The 26989-nt window shown below is 39.4% G+C and overlaps 1 protein-coding gene across 2 annotated transcripts in view; it reads right to left on the minus strand.

Moving 5' to 3' along the window:
• The window catches only part of lrba (LPS responsive beige-like anchor protein), an 875634-nt gene that overhangs the window by 107898 nt on the left and 740747 nt on the right, over positions 1-26989 (minus strand). For both annotated transcript variants that reach the window (XM_043699606.1, XM_043699616.1), the window contains exon 47: positions 19813-19980. In XM_043699606.1, the coding sequence (XP_043555541.1) occupies positions 19813-19980 (168 nt within the window). The remainder of the gene's footprint in view (positions 1-19812; positions 19981-26989) is intronic.

Genomic DNA, 26989 nt, shown 5'->3' on the forward strand with positions numbered 1-26989 from the left:
AGTAAGGAGAGAAAAATATTGTCAGCCAACTTTAAACGTCCTTAGAAAGCAATTTGATTATAATCAGTACTCAATCCTTGTCTCACCTAAACTTTGAGTCGAAAAGCAGTAGCCAATTTCCTGTAATTAATCTAATGTTTTGATTTAACAGTTTTGCAAATAATTTATAAATTAATTCAGCCAAAAGTTTTAATTGCAGCCAAATGTTCTTAAGTTTTGCTGTATTACTGTATGCAGAAGTAAAATGTACAATGAAAATCGATAAATTTTTCTTCAAAATGCACAAGTACTCAGTGAGGTAATTGATGTGAAAAAAAACCTAAATCCCCCAATTTCCGAACTCTAGTCCTAAGTACTTCTTACTTTACTTTGTGGCCATACACAACAGAATTTTCTCTGTTTATTCATCCATGTCCAATACGGATATAGATTTCTTATCCTACTTTGAACATGATAACATCAAAAGTCCCGTTAACCAAGCTAAATCCTATACAGCAACGGCATTAATTATTCAGCATTGTATCACTTTTATACTAGAGGAGGAGTTGAAATTGAGCAGAGCAAAATCTGTAAGGACACAATAAAGTTTCTTAGAATCAAGCCTTAAAGTTCTACCGTTTTCAATACTAAAGCCATAAAACTGCAATTTGAAAAGCATATTTCTTCAAAATACTCAATAATGGCTCATCTAGTTATTTTTCACAATGCTGAAACTGGTTAGCAAAATTGTGCATGCTGCAGCACTCAATTTCCACTCATTTCATTAAATGTAGTAAGGAAATAAATCGAGTTGACATGATACCTGAATTCATCTTTATGACAATGCATTCTGTCAACTTTAATCTAACCAAGAGTCATCTATAAGGCAAAATAGATTCCTTCATTAAGAACAGGTGAGCATTAACAGTATGCATGGGGCGCAGAAAGACAAGGAAGTAATTTTTTTTTGGTTTTCAATTCTGTGAAAATGACTTGTTTAAAGTTCAAAAAAAATTTTAAACAGAGAGTCGAAACAATATTTCCAAGAAATCGTATGACTTAAGCTAAATGACTAGACTAGCTATCTAGTGACAAAGTTATTGAAGTGTTTACTAAGCTGAACTTTTATAATCCAGAGACAAAGACAGGCCAAAGGAAGGTTCAATTCAGAAAATCCATACGGGTAGATGTGTTGTTTAACAGCTTAAAAGTAGCCAACATAGTTGGACAACCCTTTGCATACTTTCTTAGTGTTCAGCAAGAAAAGTCAGTGAATTAACTTGTGTTGGAGTATCTCACGGAGAGGAGGAGGGAATACATTTGGCGAATGTGCATGAAGTCACAGAAAGGAAACATTCGTGAACTTGTTAGTTGAGTAACAATTTTAAAGTGACTAGAGGCATGATACATCATTTGGTTTGAGTGTCTATAAAGGACATTGCTGGAAAAGGGTTAAATATTTCTTTTTAATGATCATGATGAGATCTACACAACTGCCACATAGGTTATTTTTGCTTTTCTTTTGGAATAAACTTATGCTGTTTTTTTAAATGTACATTTGCAGCATCATGTGAACACATACAGTTACTGACCACCATGGTAATCAAATTGCAAAAATATAAATTTCTTGTCTATCAAGCTAGGTTTCACTCTGGAATTGACTTGATCAGGATTACCATCAGCTGGGATCATAACAAAAGAGAGCTTCTCTGAGATAGAAAATCAATGAAATAAAGAGGGGTCTATGATTCATTAAAAACAATACTTTAAGGTATGATACAAAGAATTAAATTTTAAAATGACTTTGAATGTTACAAAGGCTTTTCTGGGAGTAGAAAATGGAACAGTGGGTTACTTGAAATTTTTGGTTAACTTAGCAGAGAAACTAAAGGTAAAAATTACAACAGGATCTTGAAAGGATAAGATGCTTGAAGTAATTACCAAGCATTTACAGCTAAAAGGAGGAAAACCTGAAATTGATATGTCACTACTAGATTTAGCTAAGATTCAGTTAGAAATGGAAACAAACTTGAATCAGAAATGAAACAACATGAGAATGAAAAGAAAATATCAATGGAAAGTTGTGGAATGGAAAAGAGAACTGAAAATAAGAAAGCTTGAATTAGAAAATGAGGACAATGAAAAGAGTTTGAATTCCAAATAGAGAAAAGATTCAGACAATGTGACTTTGCGAGAGAAAAGCTTAAAGGAAGAAATAAGAGATAATAGCTCAGAGAATGATTCTGATTCCAGTGACAATTTGATTTAATTAGAAATTTGAGTACCTAAATCTTTAGAGTGTGATGTTGGGAGATATTTCACGCTTTTTGAAAAGGTAGTTGTGAAATTGAAGTGGTCAAACAATGTTTGAATAATAATGTTACAGTATCCTGAGAGGTACAGCTGTAAATGCGTACTCCAGAAGAGCAACCTACAGACAATGAAGCTATTAAAAGAGCTAATCATAATGCTTGCAAACTTGCTCCTGAAGCTTATCAATCAAAACTTAGAACTATAAGAAAGAATCTTAATCAGCAACGGAAAAGTGTTCTAGAATCAGTGATTGAAATCATTGAAGTTAGAGAAAAATTTGAAATGATGAAGGAAACAACAATTATGAAAAAATTCTGAACTAGTGTTCTGGCAATCATTAAGACTTGATTTGATGAATGTCAAGTACAAGTAGTTCTGGAATAATGCACATTCCGGCAGCACAATTTGTCTATAATATTGCTGAAGAATTAAGGAACTGTGTTGTTGAAAATGCTTACTGTTTGCAATAGCATGATTCCAGTGTTCTGCGTATGCGCTGATTTTCCTGATGAAATCTCTGTGCCGATTTGCGCATGCATTGGTGTTCACGCTGTTCTGTGCATGCACGATTTTGGTACTGGTCTTCTTGCTGTTCTACGCATGCACCAATGTCCCCACACCGTTTTGCAATGTGCAATGCCAGCACTGATCCACGTGCCATCCTGCGCATGCACGATGTCAGCATCAGTCTTCGTGCTGTACTGCGCATGCGCAATGTCAGCTGCCGACAGAGCAGTGAGAGGTACTATGCAGATAGCAGCTTTCTTACATTTTTCAAATGTAGAGTTAAATTTAATTTTGTTTTGTTAATAAATGTGAGGCTCACAGTCTTTCATTTTCAATAGCATGTCCTCTAAATGAGGGAGGTGCAATGCTACCACTGAATGAGAATGTCCCATGACACCATGACAAAACAATGTCATTTGTTGGAGTTTACCAGGTAAAGGGTGATTTATCCTGCATATAACATTTAGAGTGCCATATCATAACTTGATTCATTTTGCTAATAGGAGAGTTCCATTCGGTCAGTATCCAATTTAACTGTGATCATTGTGACCATATCTTAGAAATCTGCATGAGGTATTGTGGAAGCTTCCATATGCATATAACTTTACAGATTCCTGCTTAATTCCAAGGGCTGTGGGGAAAGTATAAGGTAATGTACTTTGGTTGGAAGAATATAGACCATTTCTAAATAGGGAAAGACTTACAGGAGTCCTAGTTCAGGATTCTCTTAAGGGTAACATGTAGGTTCAGTTGGCAATTAGGAAGGCAAATGCAATATTAGCATGCATTTTGAGAGGGCTAGAATACAAGAACAGGTTTGTACTGCTTAGGCTGTACTGCATCAGGAATATTGAGTAGTTTTGGGCCCCATATCTGAGGAAAAATGTTCTGGCCTTGGATGTGATTTAATTTGAATTGATTATTGTTATATGCTGAGGCATAGTGAAAAGTATTGTTTTCTGTGCTATCCAGGCAAATTATACTATATGTAAATACATCAGGGTAATAGAACAGAATGCAGAATATAGTGTTACAGCTATAGTGAAGGTGCAGAAAATGATCAACTTACATACATGAGAGGTCTGTTTAAAAGTCTGATAACAGTGGGAAAGAAGCTGTTCTTGAATCTGTTGGTATGTGTTTGCAAACTTTTGTATCTTCTGCCTGACGGAAGAGGGTGGAAGAGAGTATAACTGGGTTAGGAAGGGTATTTGATTATGTTGGCTGCCTTCCCAAGGCAGCAGGAAATATAGACCGAATCAATGGATGGAAGGCTGGTTTGCATGATGGACTGGAGTTCCAGAGAAGGTTTACAAGAATGATCCGCGAGATGAAGGGCTCGTCTTAGGAGGAGCGATTGAGGACGCTGGATCTGTACTTGATGGAGTTTAGAGGATAAGGGGGATCTAATTGAAACTTAGAGAATATTGAGACCACTGGATAGAGTAGACATAAAGAAGATATTTCCATTACTAGGAGAGACTATGAACCACAGGCACAGCCTCAGAGTGAAGGCACAACACAACAGAACTGAGATGTGGAGGAATTTCTGAAGCCAGAGAGTAGTGAATCTCATTGAGGAACTCATTGTCACAAAAAGCTGCAGAAACCAAGTCATTGAGTGTATTTAAGTCAGAGACAGATAGGTTCTTGATTAGTAAGGGGATCAAAGGTTATGTGGATAAGGCAAGAGAATGAGGTTGAGAAAATATCAGCCAAGACTGAATGGTGGAGCAGACTTGATAGGTTGAATGGCTTAATTTTGCTCCCATATCTTATGGTCTTACAGCTGGATGCCTTACAGTAAGAGCTATCCTCTCCTATTTTGGCCAATGACTCCATTTTACAACTCCTGACTGAGGCCAAGCCTCGACACTGGGGCCATCAAGGTCCAGAAAATCACCTCCTCAAGATGAGGTTCCCATGCATGGCCAGGTCTGAGTGTTTCTTGCAGTATGCTACAGACAGAATGTGCCACAATCTTTGCATGCTGTACTCTGAACAACTGGAGCAGGCACAAAGGGGAAGCGATGAATGAAGAAGAGCTGTTGGATGTGGGAGATTAGGGAACAGTTGACTGTCCCTGGAAACTGTCTGCAGGAGGTATGTTTAGATCTGTCTCATATCAGACCATCTGGATCAGTTGGAGAGGCAGTTAGAGTCACTGAGGAGCATACAGGAAACACAGAGTGTGATAGTTTATAGATGTAGAGAGGTGGTTACACTGCAGATTTAGTCAGATAGATGGGTGACTGTCAGAAGTGGCAGCCAGATCTTGGACACCAAGAACGAATCTTATGATCAGCGGGCTTTGTCAAGGTTCAGAAGAGTAATTGCTATAAGTAACTCTCCTGTCAGGGACACAGACAGGAGATTCTGCAGCTGTGAGCATGAATTCAGGATGGTATGTTGCCTCAGTGGTGCCAAGGTCAAGGATGTCTCAAAGCAGTTGCATCATATTGTCAAAGAGGAGAGAGAAGCTGGAAGGTTTCGTACACATTGGCAAGAATGACTTGAAAGGGTTGAGGCAGAATGTATATAGGAAGTTAGGTAGAAGGTTAAAAAGCAAAAACATCAAAGGGAGTTGCCTCCAGTGCCACGTATTATTGAGAGTAGAAACAAGACGACAGGGTAGATAAATTAATGGCTGAGGAGATGATGCAGTGGGCAACGATTCAGATTTTGGATCATTGGGATCTCTGCTGGGGCAAAAAAGGGTTGGGTTTCACCTGAACTGGAGGGATACCTGGCATGGAGATTTGCTAGTGCTATTCGGGACTCTTTAAACTCATAGAGGAAAGGTGTGGGAGAATCCTAAGCAGTAGTGAGAACAGAAAGATTGGTGAAGATGGTTCAGAGTTTTAAAAACCAAGCAAGTTAATGAGAAAAAGCAGGCAAGAGCAAGTCAGTGAATGAGGTAATTGTGAAGGATTAAACTGCATTTATTTCAATGCAAGGGGTCTTACAGGTAAGACAGATGAACTCAAGGCATCATTGCTACTACAGAAACATGGTTGAGGGAGGGACAGGATTGGCAGGTCAAAGTTCCAGAGTTTAGATGGAAAGGTAGAAAGGGAGGCAGGAGGAGGAGGAGAAGTGGCATTTTCGATGAAAATTATTGCCGTACTTAACGAAGATATTTCTGAGGGATCGTCCAGTGAAGCTATATGGATGGAACTCAGAAATAAGAAGATGATCACCTTAATGGGATTGTACTATAGGCCCCCAAATAGTCAGAGGGAAATTGAGGAGCAAATATGTAGGGAGATCTCTGATATTATCTAAGGACAATAGCTTGTAGTAGTAGGGGATTTTAATTTTCCAAACTTTACCAGGACTGCAATAGTGTTAAAGGCTTGGATGGGAAGGAACTCATTAAATGTGTTCAAGAAGATTTTCTTGATCAATATGCAGGTGGACCTACTACAGAAGGAGCAAAACTTGACCTTCTATTTGGGAAATAAGGCAGGGCAAGAGAATGAAGTATTAGTGCGGGAGTACTTTGGGAGCAGTGATCATAATTCTATTAGTTTTTAAATAGTTAAGGAAAAGAAAAGGCCTTTTTAAAAGTTAAAGTTCTTAATTGGAGTAAGGCAAATTTTGAGACAGAAACTTTCACAAGCTGGAAAAGCTCAGCAGATCTTTGGAAAGAAATCAGAGTTAATGTTTTGAGTCAAGTGACCCTTCTGCTGAGCTTCAGCAGCAATTTCTGCTTTTATTTCTGATTTCCAGTGTCTGCAGTTCTTTAGGTTTTTATTTAACTTTCAAAAGTTAATTGGAGTAGACTGTTGGTAGGTAAAAGGACAACTGGCAAATGGGGATCTTTAAAAACTGAGATAATGCGAGTTCAGAGGCATTATATTCCTATTAGAGTGAAGGGTAAGACTGGCAAGAGTAGCGAACAATGGGTGAATAAAGATATCTAGGCTCTGGTCAAGAATAAGAAGGTGTTGTATATTAGGCATAAACAACTGGGATCAAGTGAATCTCTTGAAGAATATAAGGTGTAAAGAGGCATTCTTATGAGGCAAATTGGAGGGCAAAGAAAGGATATGAGATAGCCTTGACAGATAAGTTTAAGGAAATCCTAAGAGAGTCTACAAGTATATTAAGAGCAAAAGAGCAACTAGGATGAGAATAAGGCACCTTAAAGATCAACAAGGTTCTCTAAGCGTGGAATGACTGGAGATGGGAGAGATACTGAGCAAATATTTCACGTCAGTTTTTAATATGGAGAAAGAAATGAAGACCAAAGAACTTGGGAAAGAAATATCGATGTCGTGAAAAGAGTCTACATTACAGAGAAAGAAGTGCTAGAGCTCTTAAAAAACATAAAATAAATAAATCTCTGGAATGATCAAATATCCCAGAATATTGTAGGAACTTCATGAAAAAATTGTGGGGCCCCGAGTGGATATATTTGTATCATCTACAGCCACAGATGAAGTGTCAGAGGACTGGAGGGTGGCCAATGTTGTGTATTTATTTAAGAAAGGTTGGAAGGAGAAGCCTGGCAACTATAGAGCTATGAGTCTGACATCAGTGGTGAGGAAGTTGTTGGAGGGGATTCAGAGACATGGGATTTACATGCATTTGACGAGAAAAGGACTGATTAGGGATAGTCTAGGAGAAAGTGAGGACTGCAGATGCTGGAGATCAGAGCTGAAAAATGTGTTGCTGGAAAAGCACAGCAGGTCAGGCAGCATCCAAGGAGCAGGAGAATCGACGTTTTGGGCATAAGCCCTTCTTCAGGAATGAGGAAGGTGTGCCAAGCAGGCTAAGATAAAAGGTAGGGAGGAGGGACTTGGGGGAGGGGTGTAGGGAATGCGATTTTCCTGCTCCTTGGATGTTCCCTGACCTGCTGCGCTTTTCCAGCAACACATTTTTCAGCTCTGATTAGGGATAGTCTGCTAGCTGCATGTGTAGGGAATTGTGTCTCACAAACTTGTTGGAGTTTTGATGACATAACCAAAAAGACTGATGAGGGCACAGCAGTAGACATTATCTACATGGACTAAAATAAAGTCTTTGATAAGCTTGCACATGGTAGACTAATTTGTAAAATTAGATCACTAGGATTCAGGGTGAGCTTGCCAATTGGATACAAAATTAGCTCAACGGCAGGAAACAGAGTGTGAAGGTGGAAGATTGCTTTTCGGACTAGAGGCTTGTGACCAGTGGTGTTCCGCAGTGATCAGTGCTGGTTCTACTTTTATTTGTCATTTATCGAAATGAATTGCATGCAAATTTAGAAGGCACGGTTAGTAAGTTTACAGATGACACCAAAATTAGTGGTACAGTCAACAGTGAAGAATGATATCTAAGATTACAAAGGGATCTTGATCAATTGGGCCAATCGGCCAAGGGGTGACAGATGGAGTTTAATTAAGATAAACGTGAGGTATTACATTTCGGTAAAACAAGGGCAGGACTTATATAATTAAAAGTGTCTTGGGTACTGTTGTAGAACTTGGCTCTAGGGGTTCAGATACACAATTCTTTGAAGTTGAGTCACAGATAGACTGTATGATTAAGAAGGCATTTAGCATGCCTGCCTTCATTGCTTAGACCACTGAGTGTAGGAATTGAGACATCCTGTTGAGGTTGTTCATAATGTTAGTGAGGCCACTTCTGGAGTACTTTTTACATTCTGATTGCTCTGCTTTAAAACAGATATTATTAAATTAGAGTGGGTTCAAAAAGATTGACCAGGATGTTGCTGGGACTAGAGGGTTTAAGTTATAAGCATAGACTGGGACTTTTTTCATTGGAGTGTAAGAGGTTGACAAAATCATGAGCAGTATATATAAGGTGAATAGCAAAAGGACTTTCCCCTAGGTTCGGGGGAGTTCAAAACTAGGGGGTATATTTTTAAGATGAGTGGAGAAGGATTTAAAAGGGACCTGAGTGGCAACGTTTTTGCAGAGGGTGGTTCTTACGTAAATTGAACTGCCACAGAAAGTGGTAGATGCAGGTACAGTTACATCATTTAAAAGGCATCTGGATAGATAAGTGAATAGGAAAGGTTCAGAAGGATATAGACCAAATGCAGGCAAGTGGGACGAGTTTAGTTTGGGATTATAGTCGGCTTGGGCGAGTTGGACTGAAAGAGTCATACAGCACGGAAACAGAGCTATGACTCTAAGAGCTGTGGAAATAGCAGTACTATTTCAAGGAATAAGATGAGGACATTGATTAGGAGGAACATTAGCTTCACCATGATAGAGTGTAGAAATGTTGGATACAACAAGCCAGACTTGTGATATGAACTGAAGCTGAATTGAGTGGTCATCATCTATTGATTGTAAATGTATTGACGCTGTTAAAGCAAGCAACCCCTAATTTATTCCAAATTGCAAATGCAGCTTTTTCAGTTTGCTCTTTCTTAAGACAGCAATGAAGGCGACCTCAGAGTACAACAGGATCTTGATCAGATGGGCCCATGAGCTGAGAAGTGGCAGATGAGCTTAATTTTAGATAAGTGTTAGGTGATGCATTTTGGAAAGGCAAATCAGTGCAGGACTTATACACTTAATGGTAAGGTCCTGGATATTGTTGCTAAACAAAAAACTTGGAGTGCAGGTTCATAGTTCATTGAAAGTTAGTTGCCAGTGGGTAGATAGTGAAAGTGGTATTTGGTATGCTTGCCTTTATTGGTCAGTGCATTCAGTGTAAGAGCTGGGAGGTCATGTTGGGGCTGTTTAGGACATTGGTTAGGCCACTTTTGGAATACTATATGGAATTCTGGTCTCTCTGGTATAGGAAAGATGTTGTGAAACTTGAGAGCGTTCAAAAAAGACTTACAAGCATGGTGCCAGGGTTGGGGAGTTGAGGCATAGGGAGAGGCTGAATAGACTGGCATTATTTTCCTTGGAGCGTTGGAGGCTGAGGGGTGGCTTTATTGAGACTTATACAACCAGGAGGAACATGGATGGGGAGGTGAGGGAGTCTAAAACTAATGGGCACAGGTTTAGGTTGAGAGAGAAAATATTTAAAAGGGGCCGAAGGGGCAACTTTTTCATGCAGAAGGTCGTACATGTATCAAATGAGCTGCCAGAGAAAGTGGTGGAGGCTGGTACAATTACAACATTTAAAAGGCATCTGGGTGGGTATATGAATGGGAAGGGATTAGAGGGATGCGGGCAAATGCTAACAAAAAGGACTAGAATTACTTAGGATCGGCATTGACAAGTAGGGTCGAAGAGTCTGTTTCCGTGCTGCATATCTCTATGACTCTAAGACATCATATTTACAAATTTAAGATTCTGTTTGTATAGCAACCCCAGGCTCTATAAATGCTGTGCAGGGAGCCTGCTCTGTTGTCATACAGATGTACAGCATGGAAACAGACCCTTCGGTCCAACCCGTCCATGCTGACCAGATATCCCAACCCAATCTAGTCCCACCTGCCAGCACCCGGCACATATCCCTCCAAACCCTTCCTATTCATATACCCATCCAAATGCCTCTTAAATGTTGCAATTGTACCAGCCTCCATCACTTCCTCTGGCAGCTCATTTCATACACATACCACCCTCTACGTGAAAAAGTTGCCCCGTAGGTCTCTTTTATATCTTTCCCCTCTCACCCTAAACCTATGCCCTCTCGTTCTGGACTCCCCGACCCCAGGGAAAAGACTTTGCCTATTTATCCTATCCATGCCTCTCATAATTTTGTAAACCTCTATAAGGTCACCCCGAAGCCTCCGACGCTCCAGGTGAAGCCTATTGGCCTTCAGTTCAAGATGGATGACCAAACAGGCATCTGCTGTGGTGGTATTTGAACCAACGTCCCAAAAACATTCACCTGGAGTTCTGGTATATGATTCCAGTGACATTAGCATAAAGTCACTGACTCCCTTCAGAATATGATTGTTATGAAATCCTTGTGTGTTTCATGTAGATATATTAATGCTGTCAACTTAAATGAAAAAAATGAGCAAATTCAAGATATCTTCTCAGGTGTTTTTATGGGGGGGGGGATGACATGATACAAGTTTATAATGCTATTGTTATTTGGGAACTTGGATTCTACAATTGAAGTAAATGGGCTTTCACTTTCAGTTCTATGAAGGTGACTTTTAAGGGTCAGAAACTCATTTGTTTTATCAGTGAGTGCACAGCATTTCCAATAAATCATGCGAATTAAGCTAGATGATGAGACAGCTACCTGGTGAAAATATTGCTGAAGTGTTTGCTAATTTGAGCTTTTACAACCTAGATAAAGAGAGGACAGAAGCAGGTGTAATTCATAAGAAACCAATGGATTGGTTAGCAGCCTAAAAGTAGTCTAAGTACTTGAGATTTTGGAGAAGATTTGTAGCTCAGGTTGATGCTCAGACTGTAAGTTTGCTCACTGAGCTGGCAGGTTTGTTTTCAGACATTTTGTCACCATGCTAGGTAACATCATCAGTGAGCCTCCGAAGAAGCGTTGGTGTTCTGACCCGCTTGCTATTTATGTGTCTTGATTTGTTGTGGTAGGTGATATCATTTCCGGGTTCTTTTTCTGGTAAATGGGGTCCAAATCGATATAGAGTCATAGAGATGAACAGCACGGTCCAACTCGTCCATGCCGATCAGATATTCCAACCCAATCTAGTCCCACGTGCCAGCAACTGGCCTATATCCCTCTAAACATTTCCCATTCATAGACCCATTCAGATGTTTTCTAAATGTTGTAATTGTACCAGCCTCCACCACTTCCTCTGGCAGCTCATTTCATACACATACCACCCTCTGCGTGAAAAAGTTGCCCCGTAGGTCTCTTTTATATCTTTCCTCTCTCACCCTAAACCTATGCCCTCTGGTTCTGGACTTCCCCACCTCAGGGACAAGATTTTGTCTATTATTCTTTCCATGCTCCTCATAATTTTGTAAACCTCTATAAGGTCACCCCTCAGCCTCCAACTCTCCAGGGAAAACAGCCCCAACCTATTCAACCTCTCCATAAAGCTCAAATCCTCCAACTCTGGCAACATCCTTGTAAATCTTTTCTGAACCCTTTCAAGTTTCACAACATCTTTCCAATATGAAAGAGATCAGAATTGCACGCAATATTCCAACAGTGGCTTAACCAATGTCTTGTACAGCCGCAACATGATCTCCCAACTCCTTTACTCAATACTCTGACCAATAAAGGAAAGTATACTAAATGCCTTCTTCACTATCCTATCTACCTGTGACTCCACTTTCAAGGAGCTAAGAACCTGCACTCCAAGGTCTCTTTGTTCAGCAATACTCCCATTAAGTGTATAAGTCCTGCTAAGGTTTGCTTTCCCAAAATGTAGCACCTCACATTTATCTAAATTAAACACTACTTGCCACTTCTCAGCCCATTGGCCCATCTGGTCAAGATCCCGTTGTAATCTGAGATAACCTTCTTCCCTGTCCACTATACCCCCAATGTTGGTATCATCTGCAAACTTACTAACTATACCTCTTATGCTCACATCCAAATCATTTATATAAATGATGAAACATAGTGGATCCTTGTAGCATTCCATTGGTCACAGGCCTCCAGTCCGAAAAACAACCTTCTACCACCACCCTCTGTCTTCTACCTTCGAGCCAGTTCTGTATCCAAATGGCTCGTTCTCCCTGTATTCCATGAGATCTAACCTTGCTAACCAGTCTCCCATGGGGAACCTTGACTAATGCCTTACTGAAGTCCATATAGATCATGTCCACCGCTCTGCCCTCATCAATCTTCTTTATTACCTCTTCAAAAAACTCAGTCAAGTTTGTGAGACATGATTTCCCATGCACAAGGCCATGTTGACTATCAGTAATCAGTTCTTGCCTTTCCAAATACATGTACATCCTGTCCCTCAGGATTCCCTCCAACAACATGCCCACCACCGACGTCAGACTCACTGGTCTATAGTTCCCTGGCTTGTCCTGACCACCTTTCTTAAACAGTGGCATCACCTTAGCCAACCTCCAGTCTTCCAGCACCTCACCTATGACTATCGATGATACAAATAGATATGTTGTTAATAGAGTTCCGGTTTGAATGCCAGGCTTCTAGGAATTCCGTGCATGTCTTTGTTTAGCCTGTCCCAAGATGGACGTATTATCCCAATCGAACTGGTGTCCCTCTTCGTCTGTGTGTATGGATACCAGTGATAGTTGGTCATGTTTATTGGTGGCTAGCTGGTGCTCATGTATCCTAATGTTTGTCACAGTCCTCTCAGGGTACTCTGTGTATGATGTTCGTTTACTGGCTGTGGGTATGGCGTCCTTAAAATTCCTTAGACTCGTAGTCCCACTTCCCGGCACACTGGCATACAGGCGAGCAAAGGAACTGCAACACAAACTGAAATACCTAGAAGACTCAACCACTCGACACAGGAATTCCTGAACACCAATTCGCCAAGGTAGAGGACAACGAGGTCATAATTTCCTTCGACGTCAAGGCTTTGTTCACAACAATAAACATCACCCTAGCCAAAGAAACACTGACTTCACTGCTAGACAAACCAAGAACACAAACATCTGACAGCACCATCTCCATCAGCAAGGTCAGCATCCTCAAACTACTATAACTGTGCCTCACAACCCATTTCACCCTCAATGACATGACCTACAAACAAATCAACAGGACACCTATGGGATCACCAATATCAGAAGTCTTAGCAGAAGCAGTTATGCAGAGGTTAGAACGAACAGCCTTCCCACGATCCAGCCCATGCTTTTGGGTCCACTATGTGGATGACATCTTTGTCATCATGAAATGCAAAAAACTAGAAGAAACATACAAGCACATAAACAACATTCTTACCAACATAAAATTCACCAAAGAGAACAATAACTGACTTCCCTTCCTATACGTCACAGTAGAACAAAAAGCTAATGGAGAGGTGCAGCCCAGCATCTACAGGAAAGCCACACACAATGACCAGATACTCAACTGCAGGAGCAAACATCCTAACACCACAAATGGAGCTGCATTGGGACATTATTTAAACGGGCCACAACACACTGCAGCATCCAAGAACTACAACAAGCTGAGGAAAAACATCTATATTTATGATAAGATCTTTGAAAGTTCTGTAGTATTAGTTTTCCCCTTTGTCTGATAAACTTATATTATTTTATTAAAAGTACATTGGCCACATATGTGACTAGGGTCAGAGATTGACCAGCATGGCAACCAAATTGCAGAATTAAAACTTACAGTCCATCAAGGTTTCATTCTTGCATCTGACTTGTCTAGTATTATGATACTAGACAAGCTGGGATCATGGCACTTTGAAACCAAGGTGGCATTTTTTTATTCCAGGAAGTCCAAGAGTGAAGGACAGAACATTTTATACACTTTTCTAAACTTTCGTTTACAGAGAAACATATTACAAACCATATACTTCTCCAAACAGCAACCCCAGTTCAACCTACTCTTGTTTATACATGGACAAATGAATCCATAGTCCAAGTCTACTTCTTAAATGCAACTAAACAAAATCAATTTATAAATATTAATCATGAGCATACCAAACACTGCCATCATGATGAGTGATGGAGAAGTGATGCTGGAGATGCCAATACTTGTTTCTTAATTTTCTACAAAGAAGTCCACCATCTTGGAACTAGAAATGTGAAAGGCACACGTGGACCGTAAGAGCTAGAAACACCAGAAATTATTTTAATGATTTTTTTTGGGAGTGTGGGGTGTAGCCCCAAATATTCATTGTCCCCAGGGACCCAAGGATTCCTAATTCATCCCTGATTAAGAACACCAACACTCTAGGTACATTACACAAGTTTTGGGGAGTCTTTTTTCCTTTAATTTTCATTTTCAGGAGATTGCACACCATTAGCAATTTAGGTATTTGTTGTTTGTCTCTTTGGGAAGCTGGTGGTTTCCTCTTAAACCACTTTAGTCCATATAGTCAAAACACTTCACAATGCTGCTAAGGTTATGAATATCCCCATCTTCAGAATAAAATGTTTTAAAAATACAGAATTGTCTGATCAAATATTAGAAAATGCTGTTTGGTACTGTTCTTCCATTTCAAAACAAAGCTTTTCTTCATGCAGCTAATTACATCTTAGATTTAACAGAAATTTAGCCAATTTAACCCAACTCTTCAAGTAAAATTAAAATGTCAACGGAGGGCAAAGCTAACACTATAAATGAGGATGTGTATCTTATGGAACTAGACTATGAATTCACACTTTAAAGGCTTAATTTTGTAAATTGGGGACTTTTGTATCACAGAAATGTAAACTGTAAGAGAACAGATTAAAATTTCCATTCAGCTTTTAATACAAGAAATCATAATTTAACAAAATATCAAATTACTACTGTATTCTGAGATTAATAAGAGAAAAGTACAGAGAATGCATTTGTTAAGACCAGATTTCACTACAGCTGGTGCTAAGGAATCAGTCACAGGCTTTCAGGTTTTGCTAATTTAAAACAGCATCCATGGAACAGTATTTGAAGTAAATTAAAAAGCAATGCTGTAAAATGTAAATCAAAATACTTGCATAGAAAAAAAATGTCAGTGAAAGTCTCAGATATTGTACATTTTTCAATGGGAGTTTCTAAAATTATCCTAGATATCATGAAATTACTAATCCTCAAATATAGACAGCCATTCACAACAGTAGCTACCAACTATTTGCACACTTGTAGAGACTAAATGACTTATGTTTAAACATGTAATACATAAATTTTTGAACATGATGTCATGTAGATAACAACAAGTTACATTTATATAGTACATTGAACCGCTAACCACTGCCTATGGTGAAACATTACATGGCACATTATATTAGGCAATAGGTAAATGCATGATCAAAGATGAAATGGAAGCCATCAGAGGTTGCATGCCATTCACTAGTTAGATCAATGTCAAACAACTGTAATCAAATAACAAACCACGGAACTACCATAATATTACATCAAAGCTGGCTTGACCAAGGAAATTAGGAGTAATATCAGTCCCATTTGAATCTGAAGACTCCACAATATGCTTTTTCTGTACAAAGCATAAGACAGCTAATAGGAGAAAGTGAGACTGCAGATGCTGGAGATCAGAGTCGAAAAGTGTGGTGCTGGAAAAACACAGCAGGTCAGGCAGCATCCGAGGAACAGGAGAGTTGACGTTTCAGGCATAAGCCCTTCATCAGGAATGTTGGAGGGGAGGGCTAAGAAATAAACAGGAGGGTGGAGGTGGAGGTGTTTGGAGGTGCAGGAAAATCTCTGCTGGATGTTAAAAGATCCTTTGGGGCATTGGACGGAGGTGAGGTGAAGAGGTGTGGGCACAGGTTTTAAACCTCTTGTAGCGGCAGGGGAATGTGTCGGGAATGGAAGCTAGGTTGGTGGGAGGTAAGGATATAACATTGGAGTCACGGAGGGAATGGTCTCTGCGAAACGCAGATAGGGGTGGGGAGGGAAATATGCATCTAGTGTACGGTTTGATTGTAAGTGGTGGAAATGGCAGAGGATAATGTGCTGTATCCGGAAATTAGTGGAGTGGAAGGTGAGGACCGGGGGCTAGGGGTTCCTTGCTGTGGTTGGAGGAGTGGGGTTCAAGGGCAAAGGTATGGGAAGTGGAGGTGATGTGCTGGAGAGCATTGTTGACCATGTGAGGGGGGAAAATCGTGAACCTTGAAATAGGAGGCCACCTGGGATGTTCTGGAATTGCGCCGTTTGGGATCAGATACAGTGGAGATGGAAGGATCGGGAGTAAGGGATTGTGTTTTTGCTGGGGGTAGGGGGGAGAAAGAGTGTGGTGATCCAGGTAGCTGTGTGAGTTGGTGGATTTCTTCCTTCCCCTCACCTTCACTGTCCTATTCATCTCTCAGCTGGCCCACCCCCACCACATTCCTGATGAAGGGCTTATGCCTGAAACATTGACTCTCTTAGTCCTCTGATGCTGCCTGATCTGCTGTGCTTTTCCAGTGCCACACATTTTGACATAAGACAGCCACTGTCCTCTTGCACTAGGCCATAGATAACATGTATACAATGAATAGCTTGAATTCAGAACAAGTTTTCTTCATTCCTGAGAGAACAGCATGCATGACAACTGAAATTTATCAGGAAATGATTTAACTTTCTAAATTTTGATTTTGAAAACTGCATTTCATAAAGTTTCATCCTACAATGAGGGCACTCACTGAAAATAAAGGATATAGCAGGGAAACTCATTATACAACCTCACTCTTTCCCCAGGAGAGCCCTGCACTTCCTACAATACGCTTTCTCTTGATTTCAGTCTTGGCTCCAATCCATCTGCCTGAAATAGTATTTAAGGTCAAACAAATTGAATACCAGTGAAAGACAATAGTTGCACATGAATTTGATTTATCATGAAATAACTCCTAGGAACAGGAATGTGAAGAATGAATGAATATTTAGTGATAACTCACTGTCCCATTGAACATTGTTGAGGGACACAGCCTACATGTTGGGACTTTATTTGGATAATTATCCTGTCAAAAGCGAGGAGGTGTCATGCAGTTCAGCTAGTAACCTGGTCCATGGTATTCAACATAAACTATCAGCATTAGCTGTTAGGCTGTTAGTTATCACTTCATTAAGTTACCAGTCTTTCAGGCTAATGCAAAATCCAGAAATAAGTTTATCAAGTTTAAATTGCTGAAGAAATTATATATCCAGTGAAATATAAACTGTAAAACGCTTCAGCTCACGTTACATGACAATGATATGCCAATGAAGCGAATCAGTCCTTCGGTATTAAACAAGTGCAGCTTTCAAAACTGAAATGGAGAGATTACTGTTAGCTAATAGTGTCAACAGTGCATCTTTCTCAATGTTGAGAAAAAAGGAATGATAATATTTTTAAAAAGGTAAGAAGGAAGAAGTACTTGTAATTGCATTTTCAGAAAGAATATCAAACTGATGAAGGATATACTCTCAAAGTATTTTGGTTTATTTCCAGATGCTGATGGACCTGCTGGACACTTATTGGATTTCCAGTTCCAACTTGGAGAAAAAGGTAGAGGTATTGGGCATTCTTGCACTGTTCTTAGAAGTTGATATGTTTTAATGCTAAATATTTATTTCCATGTGCTAACATTTTTTTAATGGTATGATGTATCTGTCTGTGTTAAAAATAAAAAGTTTGAGGTTGGAATTGTGATCATGGTCTAAAGTTAGGCAGTTCTATGGATCACTTGGATAGAGGAATAAAGACCTTTTAAAAAGTTTGTGCTTAAGCACTGACAAAAACAGTTTGAAAATGTTGATATACATTTGACTGCATCGCCCATATAAATTACAACAGTATATCAAAATAGTATTCCAAATGTAGATTAATATTTTGTTGGTCCCTGAACATATGCTTTCATTCTTCTTAGTCTAGCTAGCATTAATCTCCCAATTCATCTCAACGTCACTAAATTATATTAACTGGTCATTTATCTCATTGCTGCTTGCGATTTTGTTATATGCAAATTGGTTTCTTGTTTCTCTTACACTACAATAACTCCACTTCAAAAGTACCTCATTGACTGCAAAGCATCTCTTCTGAGATAGTGAAAACACTAAATTAAAACAAGTTAGTATTTTCCTTACACCTTTGAACAAAATTTTTATAAGTGGTAGGTTGCTTATAATTTTGTTCAGTCTCTATAACCCCACGTATATGAAGATTAGATACTGTGAAAATGCACGTATGATTATAATTATTGAATGGTAATAATCATACAAGATAAAACAATATTCATTTAAAATCTCTCCTCAGTCAGTTTTCAAAATGAATGTCAATTATTTCATGAACTCATCTAAATGTTACATGGTCGCCAATAATGAATTATTGAAGCATTACAAAAATAACAGTAAACCAGGAAAGTTCATGCTACTTTTCTCTTAAACAACAATACCATTAATACTCCGACCAAGGGAAACATTTTCACAGTTCTTAAACTTTTAAGGGAAAACAATTTTCAGACACACATAAATTTTGCACTGTGAATGTGAACACCATCGTCTATTTTAAAAGATAATATTTTTTCAATGAAACATGAAGCATTGTTAGAGAATTCACTTGTACGAATTACTGAGCTAGTTTGAGAGAGTTAAATTAGTATGGACAATTTAAATAATATATTATGCTAAGATAGTCCTGAGTTAATGGATGCATCTCAGTTCCTTCATTTGTCCAAACTAATTTCCCATAAAAATAAGCAATCAGCACTTATTATTAAAAATAAAAATATCGAACAAAAATATACGTATCGAATTGTTACTGGATATTTTTTTTTCCAGAAAAGGGGTATCAGTCAACCAAGCATTTTTTATCAAGAATTTCCAATGCTTTGATCAGTACTCAGTGTGCAGGAGAAAGCATTCAAAGATGATGAAATACAAAAAAAAGCTACTCCTACTTAGTGTTTTGCAACTGCAATGACATTATATTCACAAGTACTGCTTTAAAGTATTTGTAACTTTTGACATACAGCAAGTGCACTAATGGCTTTACAGAACTACAGGCAAATCAGCTACACTGTTTTTGTACACACAGGGGCCTGGCTGGTGTGCATTCAGATTTTTTCCCCCTCTAACATGTTTCCAATTATCAAACATATATAGCTGCATTTGGAAAAAAGATTTCAAAGTCTGAATGACTAAGAGGTTCCCTCTTTTACTGTGCTGCAGCATGATATGTAATGGTGCAGTTGTCATGCATCATAAAGTCTCTGGGGGCAGTTAACAGAAATTATATCAGAGCTACAGGCCTGTTTTCACCAATCTGCCAGTCACACATTCTAAAGTCAAGAATACTATTTTCTATCACTAAATACAATTGTAAATCAAACAAACAAATCTGTGAAAACACCTGTGAGATACTTAGAACAAGTAAACTTCCTCTGTGCTTGCTTCATAGCTACTCAGAATAAATTGGCAAACCAAAGATAGACTGAATCAAGTTTGAATTTTTTTCATATCTAATGCTTCTGCTGTGTCTAGTAATTCTGGTGAAAAAAAACTCTTCTGGTTCATTCGCTCAAGCATTATGTCACTGTTTTCCCATGAACTTACCTCTCTTAGTACCAGGTCATTGATGGAATTCAGATTGACAGCTCCTTCATAGGTCAAGTAATAGAAGACATTGAGGCTTCGAACAGCCTCAGGCCCCTGCTGCTTATATCCAAAAATCAGGTCGATCCACTGGTGAAGCTGGCAGGAAACAAACTCACTCTCCAGAGCCTGCAAATCACAACAGGGGGTAATATTAGTATCAAATTAGAAATATAGTTTCTAAACTAAGGACATATTTTACAGAATCTACTCCTTGATTGAGCTGTATTTAGACAATCAACTAATACATTGCAGCCCAGTATGTTAGTGGCTTTGAAGCTTAAGTGTCCAGTCACCTGACCTCATTGGAGTATATCTATTCTCTGAGTGGAAAAATCAAAACAACAGAGGAGGATAAATCTAAAAGCAATGCCTCAATATTTTAAAATATTCCAGGCTTCCCAGTAAGTGAACTTGGGCCTGATCTGTCATGAAAGTGAAGTGGGAGAGCGCATTCTCAGCCCTCCTATCCCAGTATCCTATTTCTGTAAGTGATGGGGTATCTGGACACAACATCAATAAGCTGATGTTGGGTGATTGCTTAAAGTGTTTAAGGGTTCATCACAGCTAGTTGAAGACAGGTCTGAAGGCAAGTACACTTCTATTTCCAAACTTTCAGGTAAATTCTAAACCCAAAAGACTTTCTTGCTGCTGTTCATCATACAGTCCAGTGTCCTGTCCTGTTTCTGGTCTCAGGCCCAACGTTAAAGTATTGTCAGATTAAGGACTACTGCTCAGCTTGGATAGGCTAGCACACTTTGGTATGCTCTCCCAGCAAAACTATTAAATAAAGCCATCAATTTTGGCCAGAGAGTAAGTGAGAACTTTAAGGCTGTATAACCACTGTGATGACACTATGGCTTTAAGAGGTGTATTTTATCCTACGCTTTTTTTTTGAGGAGAGGTTTTAAAGCAGAATGATGAGCTAATGAAAGCCCATAAAGTAAACAGCTTGAGAGGCCTTGTTTTTTTTTTAAATTGGAATAACAGAAACAGCCTGACTGGGAGGGGCAAGCTCCTAGATACCTGCATTTTCAGTTTTCAGCTGTAGCGGTTGCTCGGTTGTGAAGCTAGGTGGGAGCTTATATACATCTCTCCTTGCTACTCTCTCCCTCAGAGTTTTCTCTTAATGTTTTTCTTCTGGGACAGGAGAAATACCTGTCATACAATCTGCTTTACTGAATTTGCCTTTTTCCAAGGGTATGTTTATGGGATGTTACTATATTGGAACAGTTAAACAGTAGTAGTAAAATAATCTATTATTCTGCTAAGTTTTTCAATAGACTTAAGTTATTCCAATTTCTTCTCTCTTTTGTTGTATTTTAACAATAGTGTATGAATAAAGTGTGTTTTGCTTCAAATCTGGTAGTTTGACTCATTGAATTGCATCTAGAATGCAACACTTGCCATTTGCCTTTAAAATTAGAAATTGTTAGACCATCTTAATATATTTTGAGGGTGTTTGGTCTGATCCAATAACACCATCAAATTCAACTATAGCCCTGATTGTTTTAGAACCTGGCAATAAAGTTCAATAAACCATAAGGTTCCAACAAAAAAAATGCTAATTGTGACTTCAGAGAAAATAACAAAATAGCAGCTAACATTTATCTAGTGAACTGTTCCACCTAACAGTTCATTTTAAAGCATATGACACCAAATTAGAATGCAGAAAATAATCAGCATATTCAAGTAAAATCAATTCTATTGCTCAAAGAATGAACTTGAATGACATGTATTGAGACAAATTTGTCCTGAAATTACTGCCAGACTATTTTCATACAGTAAAATCTAAACAATTTCATATCAATAATCCCCAAATTTACAGATGCAGTTTGAGGAAACATTAGAAACCATACATCAAATGTTATAATTTATTTGCAAGGATATTACATGAACTTAGGTACTTAGTTGAGTCAATATTACAGTCTTCATTAGGATTTGTAGCAAATATAATAAAGATTACCTTGGAACAAGGCGGCAGTGCATGCTGTCTATATGGTCCCAGTTTCAATCAGATAGTTCTTTGAAGGAGAAGTAGAATTCTAGGATGGAGACTTCCAGTCTCAGAGGAGGAAATAAGAATGGGGAAGGGTGAATGTATTGGGCAGATGCAAAACATCAGATTCTTGTCATCAAGGAAAGGTTCTGTGACTAAGTCTTTGTTGTGTAAGGGTATAAGGGTCTGAAAGTATTAATACTGAGGAGCGCCTTAAGCCCGACTCATTGGAATGATGTTATATGGCTTATGTTAGGGGAAAGGTACTGTCATGAGCAGGGATAAAGGGGTGTTTTTCAGGTTGGCAGCCACTGACTAGTGGACATCCACAGGGGTTCATGTTAGGATCACAACTATTCACATTATCTGGACATAGGAACGGATGGCACTGTTGCTAAGTTTGTAGATGGCACAAAAATAGGTGGATGGACAGGTAACATTGAGGAAATGGGGAGATTACAGAGGATTTGGACAGGATAGGACAGTAGGTAAAGAAGTGACCGATGGAATACAACGTGTGAAAATGGGAGGTTATGCACTTTGGGAGGAAGAATAGAAGCATAGACTATTTTCTAAATGAGGAAAGGCTTTGGAAATCTGAAACACAAAGGGACTTGGGACTCCTAATTCAGAATTCTTTTAAAGGTTAATATGCAAGTTCAGTTGGCAGTTAGAAAGGCAAATGCATTGTTACCAATCATTTCAAGAGGGCTAGCATACAGGTTTAGAAATGTACTGCTGAGGCTGTATAAAGTTCCAGTCAGACCACGTTTGGTATATTGTAAGCAGTTTTGGGACCCATATCTAGGGAATGACATGCAGATGTTGGAGTGGTTTACAAGAATGATCCTGGGAAAGAAGGGCTTGTTATATGAGGAGCAGTTGAGGACCCTGGGTCTGTGCGTGATGGAGTTTGGAAGGATGGGGGGGGTGGGAATTAGAATCTGATTGAAGCTTACAGCATACTGACAGGCATGGATAGAATGACGTGGAGAACTTTCCACCAGCAGGAGAAACGAGAACCTGCAGGCACAGCCTCAGAATGAAGGCACAACTATTTAGCACAAAAATGAGAAGGAATTTCTTCAGCCAGAGGGTGGTTAATCGTTGGAACTCATTGCCACAAAGGAATTTGGAGGCCAACTCATTGAGCATTTTTAAGACAGAGATAGATAGATTTTTGATTGGTAAGGAAATCGCGAGTTATGGGGAGGTGACAGGTGAACAGGGTTGAGAAACAAATCATCCATGATCAAATGGGGGAGTAGACTTGATGGGCCGAATGGCCTGATTTTGCTCCTGTGTGTTATGGTCTTACGGTGTTAATGAGAAGAATAGCATACAATCTCAAAGAAGTGATCCGTGTCCTCATACTCGCTTTAAAAGGTCTAACAGATAAGTTTGTAGCATAGTTGCTATCATGCAATAAACTACATGTTAAGACAGAAGTTTTTTCTCATTGCTTCACCACAATAGATCAAGCAAGTCCTGGAGATCCCTACCCTGAAAGAGAATGGGATAAAAAAATCCTCTGTACCTTAGAGTGAGGAATAGAAGAGACAGCAGATAGAACTTGATGAGCAGCAATACAGATTGCTCATTCAACAACATTCTTCGACCTCAAAAGACAGGTCAACCTTCCCATAAGCAGGTGTCGAGAAGCTTATGTGCATGTACTGGCATCTCAATGAAAGCACAACTCACTAGAATTAAGTGGGCCTTCCCAATTAAGACAGCAATCACTACTCAACTGCTTATAATAGAATTTATCTGGTGACCTTTACAACTTCCTGGAATTCAGGTATGCATTTACTGCTCTCTCCTTACAGTGAAATGGCTTTAAATTGCATTTGTATGTTATAAGCTGTCTGGATATATTCAAGGAGCAAGGGTCATATTAAAGCCCAAATGGCTAAAGGGAGGATGGGTTGTTCCAGTGAGCCACTGGGGATCTTTGCAGAATTTCATAGTCAGCTACCGATAAATATATCTGAGAGATGACTTTTGCGCTCCTTGCTGAAATGCATCAACTAGTGCACTGCTCCTTGGATGCAATTGACTTTGCTGCCACATAGCTTTCCTGAAGGCAAGTAGTACAAATGATTGACATCAGACCACCCTTGTAACACTCAGTTATGTTTGTTAATAGGAAAGAATTCTACTCCTTTATTAGCAGACCTTCTGTAACCACACAGCCATACACTCCACCATGTCCAATCAGCTATCATCACTCCTTCATTATACAGCACTCACAGGTGATCAAAGCTTCTAATGCCACCTGTCACATACAGGGTTGGCTGAAACACAAGAGACACCCAACAGGAATCTTCAGACAAATGCTGAGGAGAGATTAAACTTTGTATGTAGGGGCATTGTTGAGAGAGCAACTGGACTGCTGGCAATGACATTCCAATACCTTGGTCATTCAGCTGGTGCCCTGTTATGTACACCAGAAGGAACATTCCACATCAATATGATGTGTTATGCTCTCTACAGCTTCACTAGACAAAAGGGGAAAATTGTCATGAGAGGAGGAGAGAGTCCTCTAGTGAGGAAATGGAAGCGATGATGATCCTAAGATGTAATAGGAGGTTGCTCGCAAACATGAAAATGATAGATCAATTATGTCACTATTTGTTTTATTCCCTTACTATCCTCATAGTGCTAGTTGGGTTCTTTGACTGTGCCATTGCAATTACTGAGCATCCTCAATTACTATGTTTTCACTTCAATGAATTTAACAACTCCAAACATTCCCACCATTGTCCCCTAGAGAATGAAGTCCTTTGCATATCAGTAATGTATTGGATACCTCTTATTCAGATAATGTTTTACCTAGTTCTGAATACCTTGACCAGAGGAAACATCTTTCCTCCAGAATTCTGAAGAGCAGGGCCACATTTCTCCATCACTAATATACTTTATGGAGTCTGTAATTTTGCAATCACAGGCTCAATGTCTTCACTGTAATCTCATCAGACAAGGACATTATTTTTCAGGGACAATCTTGTGAACCTTGACTACAATCCCCAAAATGCTAGATGTAAACTTCACGGAGTCATGAAAATAACTTTAGGTGCACACATTTCTGCTGATGAGAGCCAATAAAAAGGTACCCTGATAGAAGAGCAGCACTCACTGTCTGATGGGGGAAGATACGCCATTCCTTTCACTTCAGACAAGAATGTCAGCATATAGTGGCGTAATGAGACTATAGCAAACATTACAATTGTGTGAGTTTATATTAACAGAAGTGTATACTAGATACTCCCATACAACCCACGTACCCTCAAGACATTGTCTTCTTACTTTCTCTATTGCTATGTAGCTGCCACCCCCAAAATCCCTAGCTAAGGTGTCAAATGCAAGTGCACCGCCCTCAGCTTGAACTGCTGCAGACAATGAGGTCACTGGCAGAGGGGAGATAGGGAATCAAGGCACCTTTAGAGTTTCCTCAGGGGAAGCTCCCAGCGTGCTTAGCTGGTGATCCGTTTCTCTGTGATCAAGTTCAAGTTTTTTTGTCCCTCTCTTGCCTCGCCATAGCTACTGAGATGGATTGGAGGTTTAAATGCATTTCCAGCACCTACTCTGCTGATTCTGTATTTCCAAGACAGTCATCACCTATTCCACAGAGGCAATAAGTTGCTTGTATTTGAGTGTACTGATTGCACAGAATCTGGAGGACCTCCTCTATCGCTTGCTCTGTAATTGTCAGAGCCTCTGGTAACATTGCCTGGAGTGTTCCTGCTACCACTGAATGGTGATTGTGACTTTTCACATCCCATTAACCAGGCAAAATTGATTTTAAGTGGACCAATTTGCTTCTACTTTTCCATTTTTAATAATAGAGGGTACATCATCAGTTTTGATTGAAACACATCATAAACTGCATCTTGTATTCACCTCCTTAGATTCTGGATTGCCAGTGCCATTGCACTCTATTTCATCACTGTCTGAATATCTGTCATTTAGTCTTTTCAAATATTACTGTTTTGCTGCTTCTTGCTGCCAGTTGAGAAAAAATCATGAGGAAACAAATGGAACTTAAGGTCTGATGGGCTGCATCCCAAGTTCTTAACAGCATTACCTGCAGCACTTAGTTGTAATCTATCAACATTGCCTAAATTCTATAAATGTGTATTAAAGTAGAGAAATCCTGTTACTACTTACAGAGCATTAGTGAGACTACATCCAGAGTATTGACAGGTTTTGGGTGGAATCTTGTACTGCGGTTGGGAGTAGGAATTAAGGGAGCTTAATTAGGTGAGAAGACAATAATCAGATCTGCAATGTGTGATGCAAGTTTGCAAGTAAGTTCTGTAAACTTGAAGCAAATGTTGACTTTCCCAACGCTTGCACACATTTCGATATCCTGCAGGTTCATCAGAAAAACAAGTTTGCCAGAATCATGTTCCCGTTCACAATTAAACTCCCGATGAGTGACCAGTACGTGCCTTCAGACTCATGACTGCACATAGGTCACAAGCGCCAAGTGAGATATAAGTAGCTGGATTGAGCAACTTTTGCTATGTCCTCTTTGGCAATCAATCACCTGTGTTGTGCCCCAACTGAGACTGGGTATCAGTAGTCTAATTTGCTTGGGGATTGGAGGATGACAGAGGAAGGGAGGCTACACTGTAATGGTTATAAGCAAAGGAGGCTGGCTAAAGGGGGACCTCTGTCTACCCATGGGCAGATGTCCATCTGGAGAAGACAGCAAGGTTGAACGGGAAAGGAACAAGGGCCAGAATGTTACATTGTCAGCTTCAAATCTGACAGTATTAGTGAGATTTCTGGTTTGCAGAAAAAAAAAGTGGATGTCTGCTGCCATTTAAATATGGTGCCAGGACATTTGACTAGTAGTAATAAATGAAAGAGGTGATAATTTCTACCCTGCCATAAGATTCACCATGCTCTTCCCACATGCCTATGATGTTCATTTCCATGCACGATGATGAACTAGTATTTCAAAACAGATAATTCTGTCCTTGGTCACATTAGCTAAGGATGAAAGTACTTGTAACAGAGGCAATTCAGAGAAGGTTCTCTAAACTGATTCCTAGAATGCGGTGTTTGTCGTATGACAAAAGACGATAAGATACAGGAGCAGAATTAGGCCATTCAGCCCTTTGAGTCTGC

Source organism: Chiloscyllium plagiosum, chromosome 1, assembly GCF_004010195.1.
Source record: "Chiloscyllium plagiosum isolate BGI_BamShark_2017 chromosome 1, ASM401019v2, whole genome shotgun sequence".
In the NCBI taxonomy this organism is placed as follows: domain Eukaryota; kingdom Metazoa; phylum Chordata; class Chondrichthyes; order Orectolobiformes; family Hemiscylliidae; genus Chiloscyllium; species Chiloscyllium plagiosum.